The sequence below is a fragment of the Mesoplodon bidens genome (genome assembly GCF_964165515.1).
Source record: "Mesoplodon bidens genome assembly, chromosome: 5".
NCBI classification, from domain to species: domain Eukaryota; kingdom Metazoa; phylum Chordata; class Mammalia; order Artiodactyla; family Ziphiidae; genus Mesoplodon; species Mesoplodon bidens.
In genome coordinates, this window is record NC_138161.1 from 19,411,485 (window position 1) to 19,428,630 (window position 17,146).

A 17,146-nucleotide genomic window follows, 5' to 3' on the forward strand; every position below is an offset into this window, starting at 1 on the left:
TTTTGAGGATCAAAGCATTGAATTTTCTCTTATTCCCTGAGGAAAACTGTGAAACTTACATTCATGGAACATTCTGCTTAGGCTGCTTCTTTGCATCTGTTGGAGAATGAGCCTCTCAGTTTCTGGCTTGGAAATTGCAGGTGGGGGGCAAGGCCCCAAATTGGGGAGTTGAGGGGTCCTAGCTATTCTGCTGACGACCTGATACTGTGACCTCAGCTGCTGTTTGTTACATCTGGCAGCAGAGAGGTAGAATTTTACTAAACATACCATATAAAGTAGAACTAGAAATGCAGAAAATGTTACCTGAAACATGGTTTTAGAGATTGTGCCAGGAGCTTTTGCACTCAGGTCTATGATAGGTCTCAGCTAGGTTCAGTACAAGATTATTTTTTTTAAAGGACAAAAATCCTCTTATGGATTTATGGACAATATATATATGATGATGACTAGAACGGACAGATGTTTGATCTATTTTTACATTTCTGTGGGGGGAAGTGTCAGGAAGCTATTTCTTTAACTGAAATCTCTTGGTGTAATTTTAGTGTTGTTTTTTTCCCTCCTGTGAACAATTTTTAGAAATGATACAAGTTATTATAGAATCACCCAGTTCTCCGCTGCATGAATGGCTTCTGTTGGAAGTTAACTCTTCTTAGCATGGATGTCACACATTTCCTCCGAAGCTGGATTTAACAAGGGAGGGATTACTTTGCCACTGTGGCTTTTGATACCTTGGTTTCGCATAACACTTGCACTCCTGTGGATTTATTTTTCATCTTTTGCTGATTTTTTTTTTCTTTTTGAACTATCAGAACCTATTAAGTGAGGTAGTATGGATATTTCAGAACTTCCATTTTCCCTTTTAAAACTATTTATATGGGGAATTCCCTGGTGGTCCAGTGGTTAGGACTCGGCTCTTTCACTGCCCAGGGCCTGGGTTCAGTCCCTGGTCGGGGAACTAAGATCCTGCAAGCTGTGCCGTGTGGCCAAAAAAATATGTATATATTTATATGAACGTAATACCGGTGGGCAGAAGAGTTTAGAAATACAAAAGTGCACCCATTTCAAAGTTATTTTGGCAAAATGGTGTGTTGTCTGCATTGGTCATAGCTAAGACCTATTGAGAGCTTGCTACACAGTAGGTGCTCTGCTGGGCCCTGGGTGAGACTTGTTACCTCTTTGCAGAGTAGCTGAGGAGATGAGACACCAGCACCCTTGCTGTACTCTTCAGAGCTGACAGAGTGATAACCAGAGAATGTTCTGGAGAAATCCGATGGAATGGCCAACATATTCATTCATGTTTGTGCTTGGTAAATTCTACAGTAATTTTTCAGTCCAAAAAGTTATGAAGTTGTCACTTGCTAATTAGTAAAGTGCCACTGACACCATGCCCTCAGCTCTGGGAGGTGACATACAGCCTTACTCACAGAGCTGGTCACCATGCAGGGACTTGGCAGTGTTCTTTGTGTGAGTCACTTGGAGGTTATTATGAGAATATGGTTTCCTCCAGAGTGATTCTATTTATTTCAGAAAAACATCTGATTTTATTGTCAGGACCTTGCAGTAAGCAAAATGGATAAACTTGTCAATGAAATCTGCCATGGGGGAAATGTATAAGCTTTTCAATGAATAAATTCTTCTCAATACTCCTAATTTCTTCATTTCAATGTTAAAAAATCAACACTGTATTATATGTGGTTGGAGATGTCTGTAGCATACATAATGCTTAACCCAAAGGAATTCATAATTGAGAATTCGGAGGAATAAAACTATTTTTGGCATTGCTCCAGGCCACGTTTCTCTTTACAGCCCTTCCCCCCAGCCTCCACCCCAGAGCTGTGGATTTTTGTAACTAACCAAAACTTATTTTTTCAGGTGCCCACTGACGGCAATGCTGGCCTGCTTGCAGAACCGCAAGTCGCCATGTTCTGTGGCAAACTGAACATGCACATGAACGTGCAGAATGGCAAGTGGGAGTCAGATCCATCGGGGACTAAAACCTGCATTGGCACCAAGGAGGGCATCCTGCAGTACTGCCAAGAAGTAAGTCTCCGCTGGTGGCCAGCGGTTCATGTTGGATCACATGCACGTTTTTTTAATTTAATTTCTTTTATGTTTGTATTTTATCTCTTGCAGTGAACGTCTTGGTTCCTAAAGGTTCACCATACCTTTAATATATTTACTTGCTTTACCCTACAGTATGCATAAATATTTTAAAAATTATGTCATATAATAACCATCAATAAACCAACTAAAATAGAATCTTGTATGTCAGATATACTTTAATTTAAAAAAAAAGAAAAAAATTTTTTAAATTAAAAAAAAGAAAAAAACCCAACTGAGTAAAGTTTAAGATACCTTGGCTCTTTATCTTTAGAGTATATCCCACTGTAGCTAATGCAAATTCTTGTGCTTAACAGTGACTAGGAATTGGGAGATTGGGATTGGCATATACACACTACTATATACGGTAACTAATAAGGACCTACTGTATAGCACAGGGAACTCTACTCAGTACTCTGTAATGACCTGTATGGGAAAATAATCTAAAAAAGAGTGGATATATGTATATGTATAACTGATTCACCTTGCTGTACAGCAGAAAGTAACAGAACGTTGTAAATCAACTATACCCCAATAAAAAATTTTAAAAAATAAAATTAAAGTGACTAGAATTAATTTTCTCTATGTTACCAATTTGATATATTTTAGTTCATTTATTTGTTTATATTTAATTTTGGTTTTTCTCTCCTTATTTTTATGATTTGAAAACCTAAAACATTTACATTGTTAAAACATTGAAATAAGAAGTTGTACTCCGAAATCTCACTTGCTATCCATCCTCTTAAAAAATATTTTCATCGTTCTTGATTTATCCTTCTTGAAAAAGAGAGAATTTATATTTTTCCTTCTTCTGCTTTTACAAAAGGTAGCTTACAGTAAGCACTGTTTTGTACTTTGCTTTTTTAACATAACTTTTAGAGCCTGGAAATCACCCCCTTGCCATTTGTAGAGATCTTCAGCCTTTGTGTAATTTCTCCAGTTTTCTTAACTGTTATTGTATAGGGTTTTTAAAAAAATTAATTCAGTTTAAAATAACTGGAGTTCAAGGCATTTTGTCCCACATTTCTAGACAGTTATATATTCCTACAATATGTGGCTCTTTGTGTTTTAAGAACGTTTAAAGGAATTAGTCTTACACCTCTTGGCAAAGCAAAATTTCTTACCCTACATAAACAATGGATAACCTGGCAACATTTCCTTTGTTGTAACCTTTTATGTACAAGAAAATTTTCTTTAGCCCTGTTGGATCCAAAATGAGTGTTTAATGAAATATATCTGTGTGTGTGTGTGTGTGTGTGTGTGTGTATTTAACATATACATATATGCCCACATGTATTTCTTTTTATTGGTAGCACTATAAGAAAGGACAATCTAAATTCTAACTCCTGTGTTTTGAGAAGCAAAGAAGCATCTGCATTATCACAATATATTGCATATCACGTAATTTTTGTCTTGAAGGAGTATGAACTATGTTGTGAAAAGATAATTCTTCATGTTTAAGTAGAAATCACTAATATTGGCATCCTTTATATTATTTTAAAAACCATTTATTATATAGGGACTGATAATAAATTCACTTTTGCCTGGATATGACATTTCTAGAATATACATTTTTGGAAATAATATTCACATTCTATTGAAGAGCTCCTCTAGTACAGTTTTGTAGATGAGTTATGAGTTGGTAAATTGGAATTTTGTGCATGCATGCTTTTAGGTTTTTGATGCCATTTTACTTATCTGGATACACATGCAGATTATTCATTCTGAATGTTAAATAAATGTTTTTAAAGGCTACAACTCAAATTTACTTAATGACGTTGACCACATCATTTTCTGTTGAATGGCTATTTTGATGTATATATCATAGTTGGCATCTAAGTTTTTCTTCAGTGTCAGTCATGAATAATCAGATGTTTTTACATTTGTATGATGACTCTATAAAAAGTACTCTTCATGACCCTGAGAACAACCCTATTCCCACTCCACTTAGAGATCCCACTAATGCCTGGGTAACTTCGCTTCCTGTTTTAGTCTGTTGTTTGTCCCAGGGGTAAGCCACAGAGTGGTTCTTCATAGTCCCAACCTTTTTCCAAATTGTTGGTGACCATGGGGTGGAGGTAGGGGGAGGAAAGTGAGCCCTTTGGTTGTTTCTCCTTTGTCTTGAAATTCTGGTTATATCTGCCTATCTCAGTTTACCACCCACTGAGGTCGTGTACAACGATACACAACAGGCCAGAGTCTTAAGATGGATTAGACAAACATTAGGCTAAAGAAGTTAAGAAAGGGCCAGACCATCAGGCCTTGTGGGCCCTTTTAATGAATTTGATCTCTATTCTGTAACAACAGGATGTGTCATGGAAGGTGTTTATTTTTTTAAAAGAAAGAGAATGACTGTACGTTAGCATTTCCAAAAGTCACCCTCTAATAAGAACGTACTGTATAGCACAGGGAACTCTACTCCGTACTCTGTAATGACCTATATGGGAATAGAATCTAAAGATTGATTCTATAGAATCAATCTATAGATTGATTCTATAGAATCACATATTCGATGTATATGTATCCAAACATACATATACATATATTCACTGTAAAGAGTGGATATATGTATATGTATAACTGATTCACTATGCTGTACAGCAGACATTGTAAACATTGTAAATCAACGTATATTCCAATAAGAATTAATTTTAAATTTTAAAAAAATAAATAAACTTATCAATCACCACTTTACTGTGAATTATCATGAAGGGCTGAGTCAGAAGGCTGGTCAATATGAGCATTCTGACCCTGAAAAATATAAACAAAAACAAAAGTCACCCTCTTGCTTTGTCACTCTGACCTCATATCTAGTTTCTCAGTTCCCTGGGACCCAACTGGAGCCTCTACTCCGGAGCTGTCCAGGGCAGTAGCCACTAGCGGCGCATGGCTGTGTAGCTATAATGTGTGCTATAAGTGTAAGATATCAATAAGTACCATATTTCAAAGATTTACATGAAGAAAGAGTATAAAATAATCACATTAATAATTTCATATTGATTGCATATTGGAATGATAATATTTTGTATATACTGTTGTAAACATCATGTATATGTTACTAAATTATGAATATGTATATAATTAAAATGAATTTCAACTGTCTCTTTTTACTTTTCAGTGTAGCTACTGTGGAATTTAACATTACACTGGCATTATGTTTCCATTGAACACTGTTGCTGTCCTGCCCCACTCCATTCCACCAGTGGCTGTAAGGGTCTTAGATCCCATGATCTAGCAAGTGGGAGAGGGAAGTGGAAGTGAAGAGTCCCTCCAGACCTTCCCCCAGAATTTTACTGGTGCTTGGGAGTTAGAGAGGCTTATTTGGGGCCTTTTAAATACATCTTTCATTAAAAATATTTTAGTGCAAGATGATTATATGAATACTTTTCTAGAGTCCAGTGGTTCTCTCTTCCTCCTTCAGACTTATATCTCTGGGTGCTAAGGATGCAATGATGAGTAAGATACAGGACCTGCTCTTAGAGGGAGATTGCAGGGACGAGAAAGGCTTATAAAATAATTTTAACAACTTAAAAACTGATGATGATGATGTTGGCACATGGCGATAATATTGATAATTCTAGTACCACCTAAATTTTATTGAGCATTAACAAGGTACTGAGCTACCTTGCCAGGTGTTTGCCCTCATTTTACCCCCATGATGCCTCTGGGAAAGAATCCTGGGAAAGAAACTTGGTGATTTGTAACATTTAAGCGGAACAAAGTAAAAGATTCAACGGAGGAGGAGCAGTGGCCAGAAACCTAGGATCAGAACTAGGTGGTATTATGTGCTGGAAGTCAAGCTAGGTTAATATCTAAATGAGGGAAATGATGAGAATGCAAGTGTGATGCAGACCAGAAGTGACTGAAGTATAATTTTTGACAAGGCAACTCATGACTGCCTTGCAAAATGAATGCGTATCAAAACTTTTACTCAATTCATTATTTAATGAGGTAACCTGTAAGATGTTAACCAGTTTGACTTGAAGAGATTTAAATCCTTTTTCAACAAACTTCATTCACATGGCTGTGAACAGGAATTATCTGATCTGCATTGCTTGAGACAGGAAACATTTGCATTGCTATCAGGTATCTACAGTATCTACTCCTACAGGGTTGTAAAGTAGCCTATAGAGAGTCAATCAGAAGAACATACCCTGTTTAATCAGGTCACCTTTTCCCCTACCACCCCAGGCTCTGGAAGACAACACCTGCATTTCACTGCTAGAACACCCAGTACATAATCTCTTTTGCCCATTTCTGAATAATGGACATTTTTTATAATAAAACAGTCTCCTAATTTGGCAAATAAAAGTTCATTATTGATCTTTAGGATAGCAATTTCAAAGGAATAGCATGGGAAGAATCAAATTACAGTAGGTTACAGGAAGAATAACGTGTACTGGTGTTGAAGCCATCTGTGGTCTCTCTGAGGAAAGTCCAAGAGGCGAAGAGCCTGTGGGCAATTCATGGAAAAGGGAAAGGCTTTGTTTTTAAAGGAAAGGAACTTTAGCTGAGGGAAGCTTAAACTAAACTGTAGGAAGGGTAGATCCATCATAAGAAAACTAGTGCCTGGCTGAGTCTTAGAAAAGAGAATAAAAGATGGGGAAATAGGGTGGGTTAATTAGGCAGTTTATGTTGTCAGGTGACTGAAATCTACTCGTACATGGAGAATATTTTCTCCCATTGATGGAGAGGATCTTGGGGTAAGTATAGATTACAGAATTTTTAAAAAGGCATCCAGTAACTGGGTCCTCAGATATCGAAACTGAGACTCAGTGCTGCCTGGAATTTCTCTGTTGGGGTTTCTTGTTTTCTACTTATCCTTTCTCCTTTATGTTTACCTCATTTTCTCCTGCAAAGATGGCTTCCTTTAGGAGGCCAGGGAAGATGGCAACTCTGAGAGTTTGTTGTTCCAGTTTGGATTTCCAACCCCATTCTGCCAGTGTGCATTCTAATTCCCAGATAGGGTTCTCATTGGTCCTGCTTTCAGTCACCCATCTACCTTTGGACTAGTCACCATATCCACAAGGACTCAGTATGTACTGGGACTGGCCCTTCTTGGTCATGAGGGTGTATGGCTTGTTTGGCATCCCAACCAGAACCAACTGGCGTGGGGAGAGGAGCTCTTGACAGAAAAAAGGTTGAAGAGTGGCATGGGGGCAAAATAGAATAATGACCAAAGCCCAACACAATGGGCTTAGAAACACACAGTGCCTTTTAAAAGTTTTATAGGTTGGAGAGTGGGTAGCTGAGGGAATTCACATCATGACTTTAACCAGCTTTGGGGAAGGTATTGGGGGGTGGGTGTTGGAGAGGTGTTCACTCAGAACGTTTAAACAGTGTTCAACTTTTTCTATTGAATGGTGCATCCTAAACTATTTAGAACATTTCTTATTGATATTTTAGCGTCTTTCTGCCACTTTCCACTTTGTAGGTAGTCTGAAATTTTTCTTTTATAATTAGAAATAATAGTTTCATTTGTAGGATTGAATTTTTTTGTGTGTTGTTGGAAATGTTTATTTTCCTTTATTTTTTTTAGCTCCATATTTTTATTTTAGACAGTTGATTGATTCCCTGCTAAGAAAGCCAAAGAAAATAATGTTCGTAATTTTTCCAACTCCCCTTCTCACAGATTTGGTAAGCTATATTATTTTTATATTTTTGAAGTTTAATATTATGGTCTGTTCTATTGTCATAATTCTCACAGTTGTAGGTTCTGTCTTTAACTGGATTCAGTGTTTACAGCCAATCCTTTCACCAAAGCATCTCTATTCCTATAATGTTTATTTTGATTCCTCTATTTTTTGGGGTGCCTGTCATATTACTTAGTTATTTCCATAAGTTGTTCTTATTGAACAATAGTTTAGTTATGTATAGAATTCCAGGTTGACAAGTATTTTTGTTCAGCACCATGAAGATACTTATCCACTATATTCTGGCATCGTTGTGCAAATTCCCTTTTTTTAAAGTGTACAAAAACCATTACTGTCACCATTTACAGTGCTATTCATTTACTGATTACTTTCTCTCAATAGTGATGAATCATTTTTTTCTTTATGTTCTCAGTCCCTCTTGTGACCAAAACACAGATGTTTTAGAGACAGCTGGCTGAGTCAGAGAGGCAGCTGTGAGCAGTCTGTGGTCCTAGGACAGAATGAAACCAACTGAACTCATGACCGTGACCTCTTTTTGACCTTTTGCTAACCAATTTAACTCACTTTTTAAATTTGTTTTTCCAAAGGACTGCCTGTATAGCTGCACATCGTATCTGTTGGTGCTTAGCTTAATATGATGTGTCAAATATTATTTTTTTTGATGGTGAATTATCTAGTTCATATCTTTCATAGTTTCATGTTCCTCTCAGTTTGTATTCCCTGCTGTTGGTTGTTTTGTTGTTATTGTTAATATTGGCATTTTTGCCTCCTGATTTCTTTGGTCCTATTGTTGGTCAAGGGCAAGATTAGGGAGAAAAAAGTAAAAATCGAGTCTTTTACCTTGCTCTTATAAAGCCCTTATAAAGGTTGATTAAGAAGATAGTTTGAAACTTAGGTTTCTGTAATCAGCGTTTTATCTCATAGCATACACATTCTTGGTACCCATAAATTCCCTCCTGTTCCCCAATCATAATAGTTATGTTTTTGCCCAGTCATCATTCAAATACTTGCATATTTGAAATATAAAAATTTTCTTTACATTTTTTTATTAGCACAGTCAGCACTATTCTTTCTTTCTTTTTTTTTTTTTTTCATCAAATGTGTATTGAGGGCTGCTATAGACTTAATGTTTGTGCCTTTCCCAAAATTCATATGGTGAAGCTTTAAGGTCCAATGGGATGGTATTTGGAGATGGAGCCTTTGGTAGGTAATCAAGGTTAGATGAGGTCATGACGATAGGGGCTTTGTGATGGGATTAGTGCCCTTATAAGAAAAGACACCAGAGAGCTTGCACAGTTTGCTTTCTCTGCCTGTTCACACAAAGAGGTAATGTGAGAACCCAGAGAGAAGGTAGCAGTCTGCAAGCCAGGGAAGAGAACCTTCACCAGAACCCAACCATGCTGGTACCCTTATCTTAGACTTCCAGCCTCCAGAACTGTGAGAAAATAAATTCCTGTTATTTAAGCCACCTGGTCTATGGTAATTTGTTATGGCAGCCTGAGCTAAGACTAGGACTTACTCTGGCTCCTTTGGGCAAAAGGATTATAGGCCTAAAGTGTCACTGAGAATTACCGTTTCTAGAGATCATGCTTTACAAAGCATTTTATGCAACACTCGGCTCTGACTCAGAGCATGTGGGTTGTCATTTAGTAACTGCTTGTGGATGGCCTGTTGTTGGCACAGAGATTGGAGCTGAATAGGGCAGATGTTCTGCCCTGCTCTCTACACTGAAAGAACCTCCCCTGAAATGGCCTTGTGGTCTCCTCCTGCAGAGACTGTTTCTTTCCATTGATAGAATCCTAAAGAAATTGTTAAGCAAGAGTTAGGGGTTGCTGGCCCTCAGTCCAAATTTGCCCTCAGTTTATTTTACCCAGTTAAGATGTAGGTGCCATGATAATGCTGAGTAGTAGAGTGATAAACATATAGCGGGGCCTTAAATATTCAGTTAAATGTACTAAATGATCACTAAGTACACTTCCTGAAAACAGGAAGCAACCCTAGATTGTTCTTTATGTGACCCTGTGTTAATATGTTCTACCGTTGACTGTTGATGAATTATGTTTTCTAGCAGTTACAACCTCCCCTTCAATCTTGGTTGGACATGAGACTTGCTTTCACCAGTAGAATAGAGTAGTAGTGGTGCTGGTTTAGTTCTGGGTCTAAGCCTTAATTTGGCCTAGAAGTTTCTCCTTTTGCGCTCTGGGAAGGCAGCCATGTGGAGACGCCCAAGTAGAAGAGAATGGAGGCCCTCATTCAAAAGCCCTGCCTGAGCTCCCAGGCAGCTGCCAGCCACGTATGCAAGGCCAGGATGGACTTTGCAGGCTTCCTTGCAGTACTCTAGCTGCCGACACCATGTGAAGAAGAATCACTCAGTCAACTCACAGAATTGTGAGGAATTCTAAATTATTATGTGGTGGCTAAGCTCCAAGATGGCTCCCAACAGCGCTTGTCTCCCTCCTCATATTCGCATCCACATGCAGTCCTTAGTCTCCTCCCACAGTGTTTGGGAGGATATTACAGAAATGATGTGTATGACATTTGAGGCTGGATCATAAAAAGCACGTGGCTTCTACCTTACATACTTTTTTTTTTTTTTTTTTGCGGTAAGCGGGCCTTTCACTGTTGTGGCCTCTTCCGTTGCAGAGCACAGGCTCCGGACGCGCAGGCCCAGCGGCCATGGCTCACGGGCCCAGCCGCTCCACGGCATGTGGGATCTTCCCAGACTGGGGCACAAACCCACGTCCCCTGCATTGGCAGGCAGATTCTTAACCACTGTGCAACCAGGGAAGCCCCTACCCTACATACTTTTGATATGGTGGAAGCCAGCCGCCATGTCATGAGGACACTCAATCAGCACTGTAGGGATATGCATGTGCTGAGGACCTCGGTGCTTCTGCCAGCAATGAATGAACCACTTGGAAGTGGATCCTGTAGCCTAGTCAAGGCTTCACATTTGACCTCAGCCCCAGCTGACATCTTGACTGCACCCTTGTAAGAGACGTGATCACTCAACTAAGTCTCTTCCAGACTCCTCACACACAGAAACTGTGTGAGATAAGAAATTCTTACTGTTTGAAGCTACTGAGTTTTGGGATAGTTTGTGTGCAGTAATAGATGACCACAACAGACGCTCCCTTGACGATTATTGTCCTCTGTGGTCCTTTGGTAGAAAAAAGTTCCTTTCCTTCACTCTATACTAGATACAGAAAGTGCTGCCATCGCAGAAGCAATTTGAAAGTAACTATGTAAATTATTCGTTATTTAACAGCCTAAGGTGGCCACTTGCCTTAATGAACTGTTACATTACCCAGATATTGGCCTAAGGAAACTAGAAGTCTTATAAGTAGATCAAAACTAGGATAATATTCCCCTTGAAACATACATTATAAAGCCTAGGAAGAAAAATTAGAATTTTTAGGTTTCGTTGTCCTCTTTCTTTTGAATGAAATGAGGTTTAAAAAGAAAGAAAAACAATATTGTTTTATTTAAACCAAAGGCTTTAGGTTGAGAGAAGAAAACATTGGAAGTATACTTCAGTTCTTCATCTGAAGAATTTTATTCTGTCCCAAATTTAATTCAGGCAAATTGAGCAAATATTTCCTGATTCAAGATAAGATTTCGTGTCAGGTGTTGCTGAGTGGCCAGACAACATTCTTGGCTCATAGGAGCTTCTAAATACACAACTAGATAAATTGAGAAAAGAATTTAGGAAATTGAAAATGTAGAATGGGGCTGTAAAGTAGAGGATCTTGATTGTAAATCTGGGTTTTGGGATCTAATTCTAGAGATGAGTAAGGGCTATGGGATTGTTTTTAGCAGGAGTGTTTTCTGGTCAAGACACTTTTGGAAAAATTAGCCTATATCTAAGGGTGATTTGGATTGGGGAGAGAAGGGAATTCCAATCTCAAGATGCTAGTGTGAAAGGGATAGGAAAGATCATCCTGCCCATCCCTGTTGTATACATGAGCACATATGAGATACCCCAAGATGCTGTTATAAGGGAACCCTTAAGGTCAAGTGCAGTGAAGGCAAAGCATGGGCTTCCCTATCAAACCTTCATTCAGATGCAGCCTTTGCTCTATGACACCTGAGCAGTCCAGGAAAGCTGCCTAACCAGTCTTAGACCATGTCCTCCTTTTATAATAGGAGCACACAGGAGTGTATTATAAAAGTTATATATGGTCAATTCAACGAGAAATTGTGTTAGTCCCAGTACTGTTCTTCCTCCTCTTTTAAGGAGAGAACTTAAAATATAGGCTCTTCAACCCTCTGCATCCCTAACATGCAGAGCACATCCTGGGAGGCAGGGGCTTAGAGCAGGTGTCCATGGCTCTGCTAACTTACACTGGGAGCAGGTCTCTGGAGGGAGCTTTGAACAGGTAAAGCCTCACGTGCTGGCAGAGATTTCCAGATGGGAAACTTAGGTGAATGTGGCTTTGCTTCTAGTCTTTCTATTAGATTATGGGTATACCTTCTTTTTCCTGTGTTTTCTTTTCCACAATTAACAGTATGTGTTTTCTGTTTCTTTAACCTTCTTGCTCTAAATGAACAGTTGTTTTGTCTATAAGTTAACAGGATCGCCGAACAAAGCACACCAGTGCCTGGACCAAACAAAAGCTGTTGAGTTAAACAAAGCCATTTTCTTTGCCAGCTGTCTACTCTAAAATATATAACATGACAGGGACTCCCAGACGAGACTTGTTTGTCAACCTTGCTGCCTTCATTCTATAGTGATGTGAAGTTAAAATTAATTAAAAAGAAAACAACACGAGATCCTTTTAATCTAACCAACTTTGAGGGCATATCATAGACACACTGCTATGGTAGAAGCTGTGGAACATTCTTGGCCATTATTATTTTGCTCATTATTATTTGTGCCATCTACTCTTTGAGCTTAAAATTGACCCATAGATGACAGGCACCTGTGCATTGTGGTTTTGGTATTTGAAAGATGCAAAAATTCATGTTAAGTGAAAAGTTTTAAGTAGAAGTATCCAGCTATCTATATACGAGTACAGATATATTTTCTGCATTATTGGTCTGTATGCTTATAAGGATTGCTTGCATAAACCATAGGATTCAGAGGTAAAAGAGATGAAACCAGTTTGGATATTTTTTCCCACACAGTTTTCATTTAATGAGATTAATGTTTGATTTAACATTTGTCCCTGTTACTGTCTAGCTTTTTCCTGAATGCATACTCAGTTATTACATGTTTGCAGTAACACTACGGACTTTTATATTTGCCGCCTTATTTATTTATTTAAAATGTTTTTTTCCGTAATATATTTTTCTTTTTAGCTTTATTGAGGTACAAATAACAAATAATCTTGTATAGATTGGACATTTTTTTAAAGTCTGTTTTTTTATATATCTCTTTTCATTTTTATTTTATATTGGAGTAGATTTGATTAACAATAGATTTGACATTTTAAAAATGAGAAAATTAGACATAAATTGACAGAGAGAGAATGAGGATCTTGGCTGTACGTGGACACATCTGTTTGTGTTTTCACATTCGTGTCCTGTCCTATTTATTTTGGTGTCCCTACCTTCCTCATTTGTCTTTACATTCACAACATTGGTATGAGTGACTTACACGTCGTACAAGGTTCTTGCACAATATTTTCCAACTCTGATTATGGACGTATGCATATGACAATATATTCATATACAATGTCAGAAACAGACTTGGACCACGTTATTGGGAAATAGGCTGGTGCCCTGAAACATTTTCTGTGCCTTGCTCTTAGATAAGGTCATCATTGTGAAAACACAGCATTGCACGTACTTTCCATTATTTCACTGGTGTTTCATCAGCTGCATCTTGCTTCCCAGCACCTCATTAAATTGTAATCAGAGGGCTCCCCTGGTGGCACAGTGGTTAAGAATCCGCCTGCCAACGCAGGGGACACAGCTTCAAGCCCTGATCCGGGAATGCCGCGGAGCAACTAAGCCCATGTGCCACATCTACTGAGTCTGTGCTCTACAGCCCACGAGCCACAACTACTGAGCCTGCATGCCACAAATGCTGAAGCCCACACACCTAGAGCCCATGCTTTGCAACAAGAGAAGCCACTGCAATGAGAAGCCTGCGTACCACAATGAAGAGCGACCCCGCCTCACCGCAACTAGAGAAAGCCTGCATGCAGCAACGAAGACCCAGTGCAGCCAAAAACAAATAAATTAAATTAAATAAATTAAAAAAAAATTATAATCAGAGAACAACTTTGGTTTCTAGTTCTCTTTCTCAATTAAATTAGATACTGTCTCCAATATCTCTCATTATTACAAGAATTTATGTTGAGAAACAATTTAAGATATTTTTCTTTGTGTTCCAGAAAATTTTAAAGGAGAGACTATGTTATTTTAATCCAGAAACAAAAATATATTGTTTAGCACATGCTTTGTTTTGGTTTAGACACTGGAGTGGAAGTAGTTTAGAACTTAGAATTAATACACTCTGAGTGCCAGAGATATCATCTACTTTTTTTTAAGTTTATGATAAATTTTCTTTTTTTAATTTATTTTATTGAAGTATAGTTGATTTACAATGCTGTGTCAACTTCTGCTGTACAGCAAAGTGATGTATGGAATCTAAATTATGACACAAATGAGCTTATCTACAAAACAGAAACAGACTCAGACATAGAGAACAGACTTGTGGTTGCCAGGGGGAAGTGGGGTGGAGGAGGGAAGGATTGGGAGCCTGGGATTAGCAGATGCAAATTATTATATATAGAATGGATAAACAACAAGGTCCTACTGTATAGCACAGGGAACTATATATTTAATTTCCTGTGATAAACCATAATGGAGATGTCACCTACTTTCATTGTTGTGTTCTAACTTCATCAATTTCACCTTCTATGAAATGGAGCCATTATCAACTGATAGAGGTTTACATGACCTGCTACACATAAAACATTTGCAATGATTCAGGAACATAATAAACCTTCAATTATATATATATTTTTATCCTCCTCTTGGATATGTTCTTTGAAAAAGAAATTGATATGTAAAACTTTCACAGGATGAAAATATCCTATGATTAGGCTACCTCTATACCATTTTACTATAGAGTTTGATTTTTTGTTTCATGTATTTGTTCATACATGCTACCTAGGTGCCATCATGCATCTACAATTAAGATCTTGATTTGTTTATATTTTTGTTTTTTCACTTGTAATGTAAATTTAGAAGTCTGACTTTGTTTCCACTGGACTAGTTTTTTAACTTTTAGTTCTTTTTAATTCAAAATTTCAAGCATATGTAAAGGTAGAAAGAATAGTATAATGAATGCCCCCTGTGCTTATCACTCCAATAATTATAAAATCTAGTCACTCTTGTTCTTTGAGAAGTCTGGAATCCCAGTTCTCTATCTTACCTCCTTCAGAGTCCACATTATTTTTGGCAAGCCCCTTGTGCAGATAGATGTGTTGCTTAGCCCTTTTGTACAGCTGTAAATTGATTAAGATGAACTAAAGGAACACGCATTATTTATTGACTTCTAACTTACATGTTTAAAACACCATTTTAATAACACTACATAATTTCTAGCATATTTTTCAAAAAGAAATATACTGGAGAATTTGATTAAAAATTGATTTTAAGTGTTGAAAGACTAGAAAGAACAGTAAGTAAATTTTTTCAGAATTAGGAGCAATTTCCATGACCCTGACCATTAACTCTGTTTACAGCTTTTTATTAGCCACATTTGATTTTGTGTTCTTGAAATATCCTTGGTCATTTGGAATCTAGTTGTGTGCAAATATGACTTTTGACATGAATTAATCCCTTGTCCCAGGTGGCCTCTTGCAAAAGGATACTCCAAGGGTTCCCCTGTTTGTCCTTAATGTTGCAAATAAAGGAAAGTTTTTGTAGAACTCTAACAATATATGTCTTAAATATTTTTATATTTCTGTATATATACCTATATGTTCTTGGCTTTCTTAAATATCATCCATGTATTTTCTTGGTTGGTGTATTTAACAACTTAAATGTCATCTTGTCTGAGATTAATATATTTTCAATTTGGATAGACAGAGAGAGAGAGAGAGAGAGAGAGAAAGGGAGACTCTTTAGATTTTTAAAATTTAGAATGAGAATGTTCAAGTTTTAAGGTACTTTTCTATAGTGAGGAAAACCAATTAAGTTACCAACTACAACCTTCTAATATGGATCTAAGATTGTTCTACTCTACCTCTCTTGGGTGTTAGTATTTGAAATTTCTTTAGTTCACTTAAAATTTTTTTTTTAATATATGTACAGATAGATTTGTTTTCAAAGATAAAATATGTTTGTATGGCCAAAATAAGTGCTTGTTACAGATGCCTGGACCTCCTTAGCCTAAGTGAGAGCTTGTCTTTTAATCTTCCTAAGTATCTTCCTCAGCTGTGTATTTATTAATATTTATTAACATTATTGCTTTTTATATAAGATGCTATCACTGGTAAAAGTTGCTACATCATACTTGGAAGAATAATATTAGAAGGCACTGAGATGCTTATTTTTCTCAAAAGCTTATAATCCAACTATAATATCATACTATTAAGATAATCTTTTTTAAGAGATACATTGATAATACCCAATGGAGCTTAATATATACTAAATTTCCCTATGTCTAATGGACTGAACTTAGCAAGAGATAATCATTTCCTATTTATCAGGCACTTACTGTGCTATCACAGTGTTGACCACCATTGAAGGAACACAAAAATGAATCATATTGTCCCTGCCTTCAAGGAGTGTATGTTCTAATGGAGCAGGAAGGCACATCGGTGTAATAGGAGGTGGAAAGTGGTCAGTGATCAAATACAAGCAATCGGATAAAATGCTTTGGATTCAGAGGTTGAAGTGATCAGGGAAGGGAATATTAGCGAACCAACTTTTGAGCTGGGCATTTTTCTTGGGTGTTGTTCATTCGGAAGGGAAATAAAGCCACCAAAATAGCTTATGTTTAAAAGGGGGCTTATTGAAGGAGACGCGGCATGCCTCGCTGGCGTTAGAGGTGCTCAAGTGGTCCCTGTCTTGTCCGCTGTCTATCTCTGTCTTGGGTACACAGCTGTCTCATCTTAGCTTCTCTCTCTGTACCTCTTATTTCCCTGCTTCTTCCAGAGGCCTAGTTCCCATTCCCCTGCGGGTTTTGACAGGCACCATCTCTGGCTATGACTTACCCTGCCTGCCAGCCGTGTATCCTCCCTCATCTAACCAGAGCCTGGATGTGTTAGTTCACAACTCTTGAGGAAGAAGAGTGCCGTTGTCAGTGTGCTTTCCTCAGGCTGTAACCAGCTAAGGGTCCAGAGCTGCAGAGTTAAAATATGGTCACTAATGAGTGCTCTTCCAGAGGATGGGGGGCTGGAGCGCTGCAGAGAGGGGCAGGAATGTTGGCA

At 37.8% G+C, this 17,146-nt stretch overlaps 1 protein-coding gene across 4 annotated transcripts in view; it reads left to right on the plus strand.

Annotated features, from left to right (window-relative positions):
- Positions 1 to 17,146, plus strand: part of APP (amyloid beta precursor protein) — a 286,033-nt gene that overhangs the window by 56,542 nt on the left and 212,345 nt on the right. For all 4 annotated transcript variants that reach the window (XM_081235728.1, XM_081235729.1, XM_081235726.1 and 1 more), the window contains exon 2: positions 1,873 to 2,040. In XM_081235728.1, coding sequence (XP_081091854.1) covers positions 1,873 to 2,040 — 168 coding nt within the window. The remainder of the gene's footprint in view (positions 1 to 1,872; positions 2,041 to 17,146) is intronic.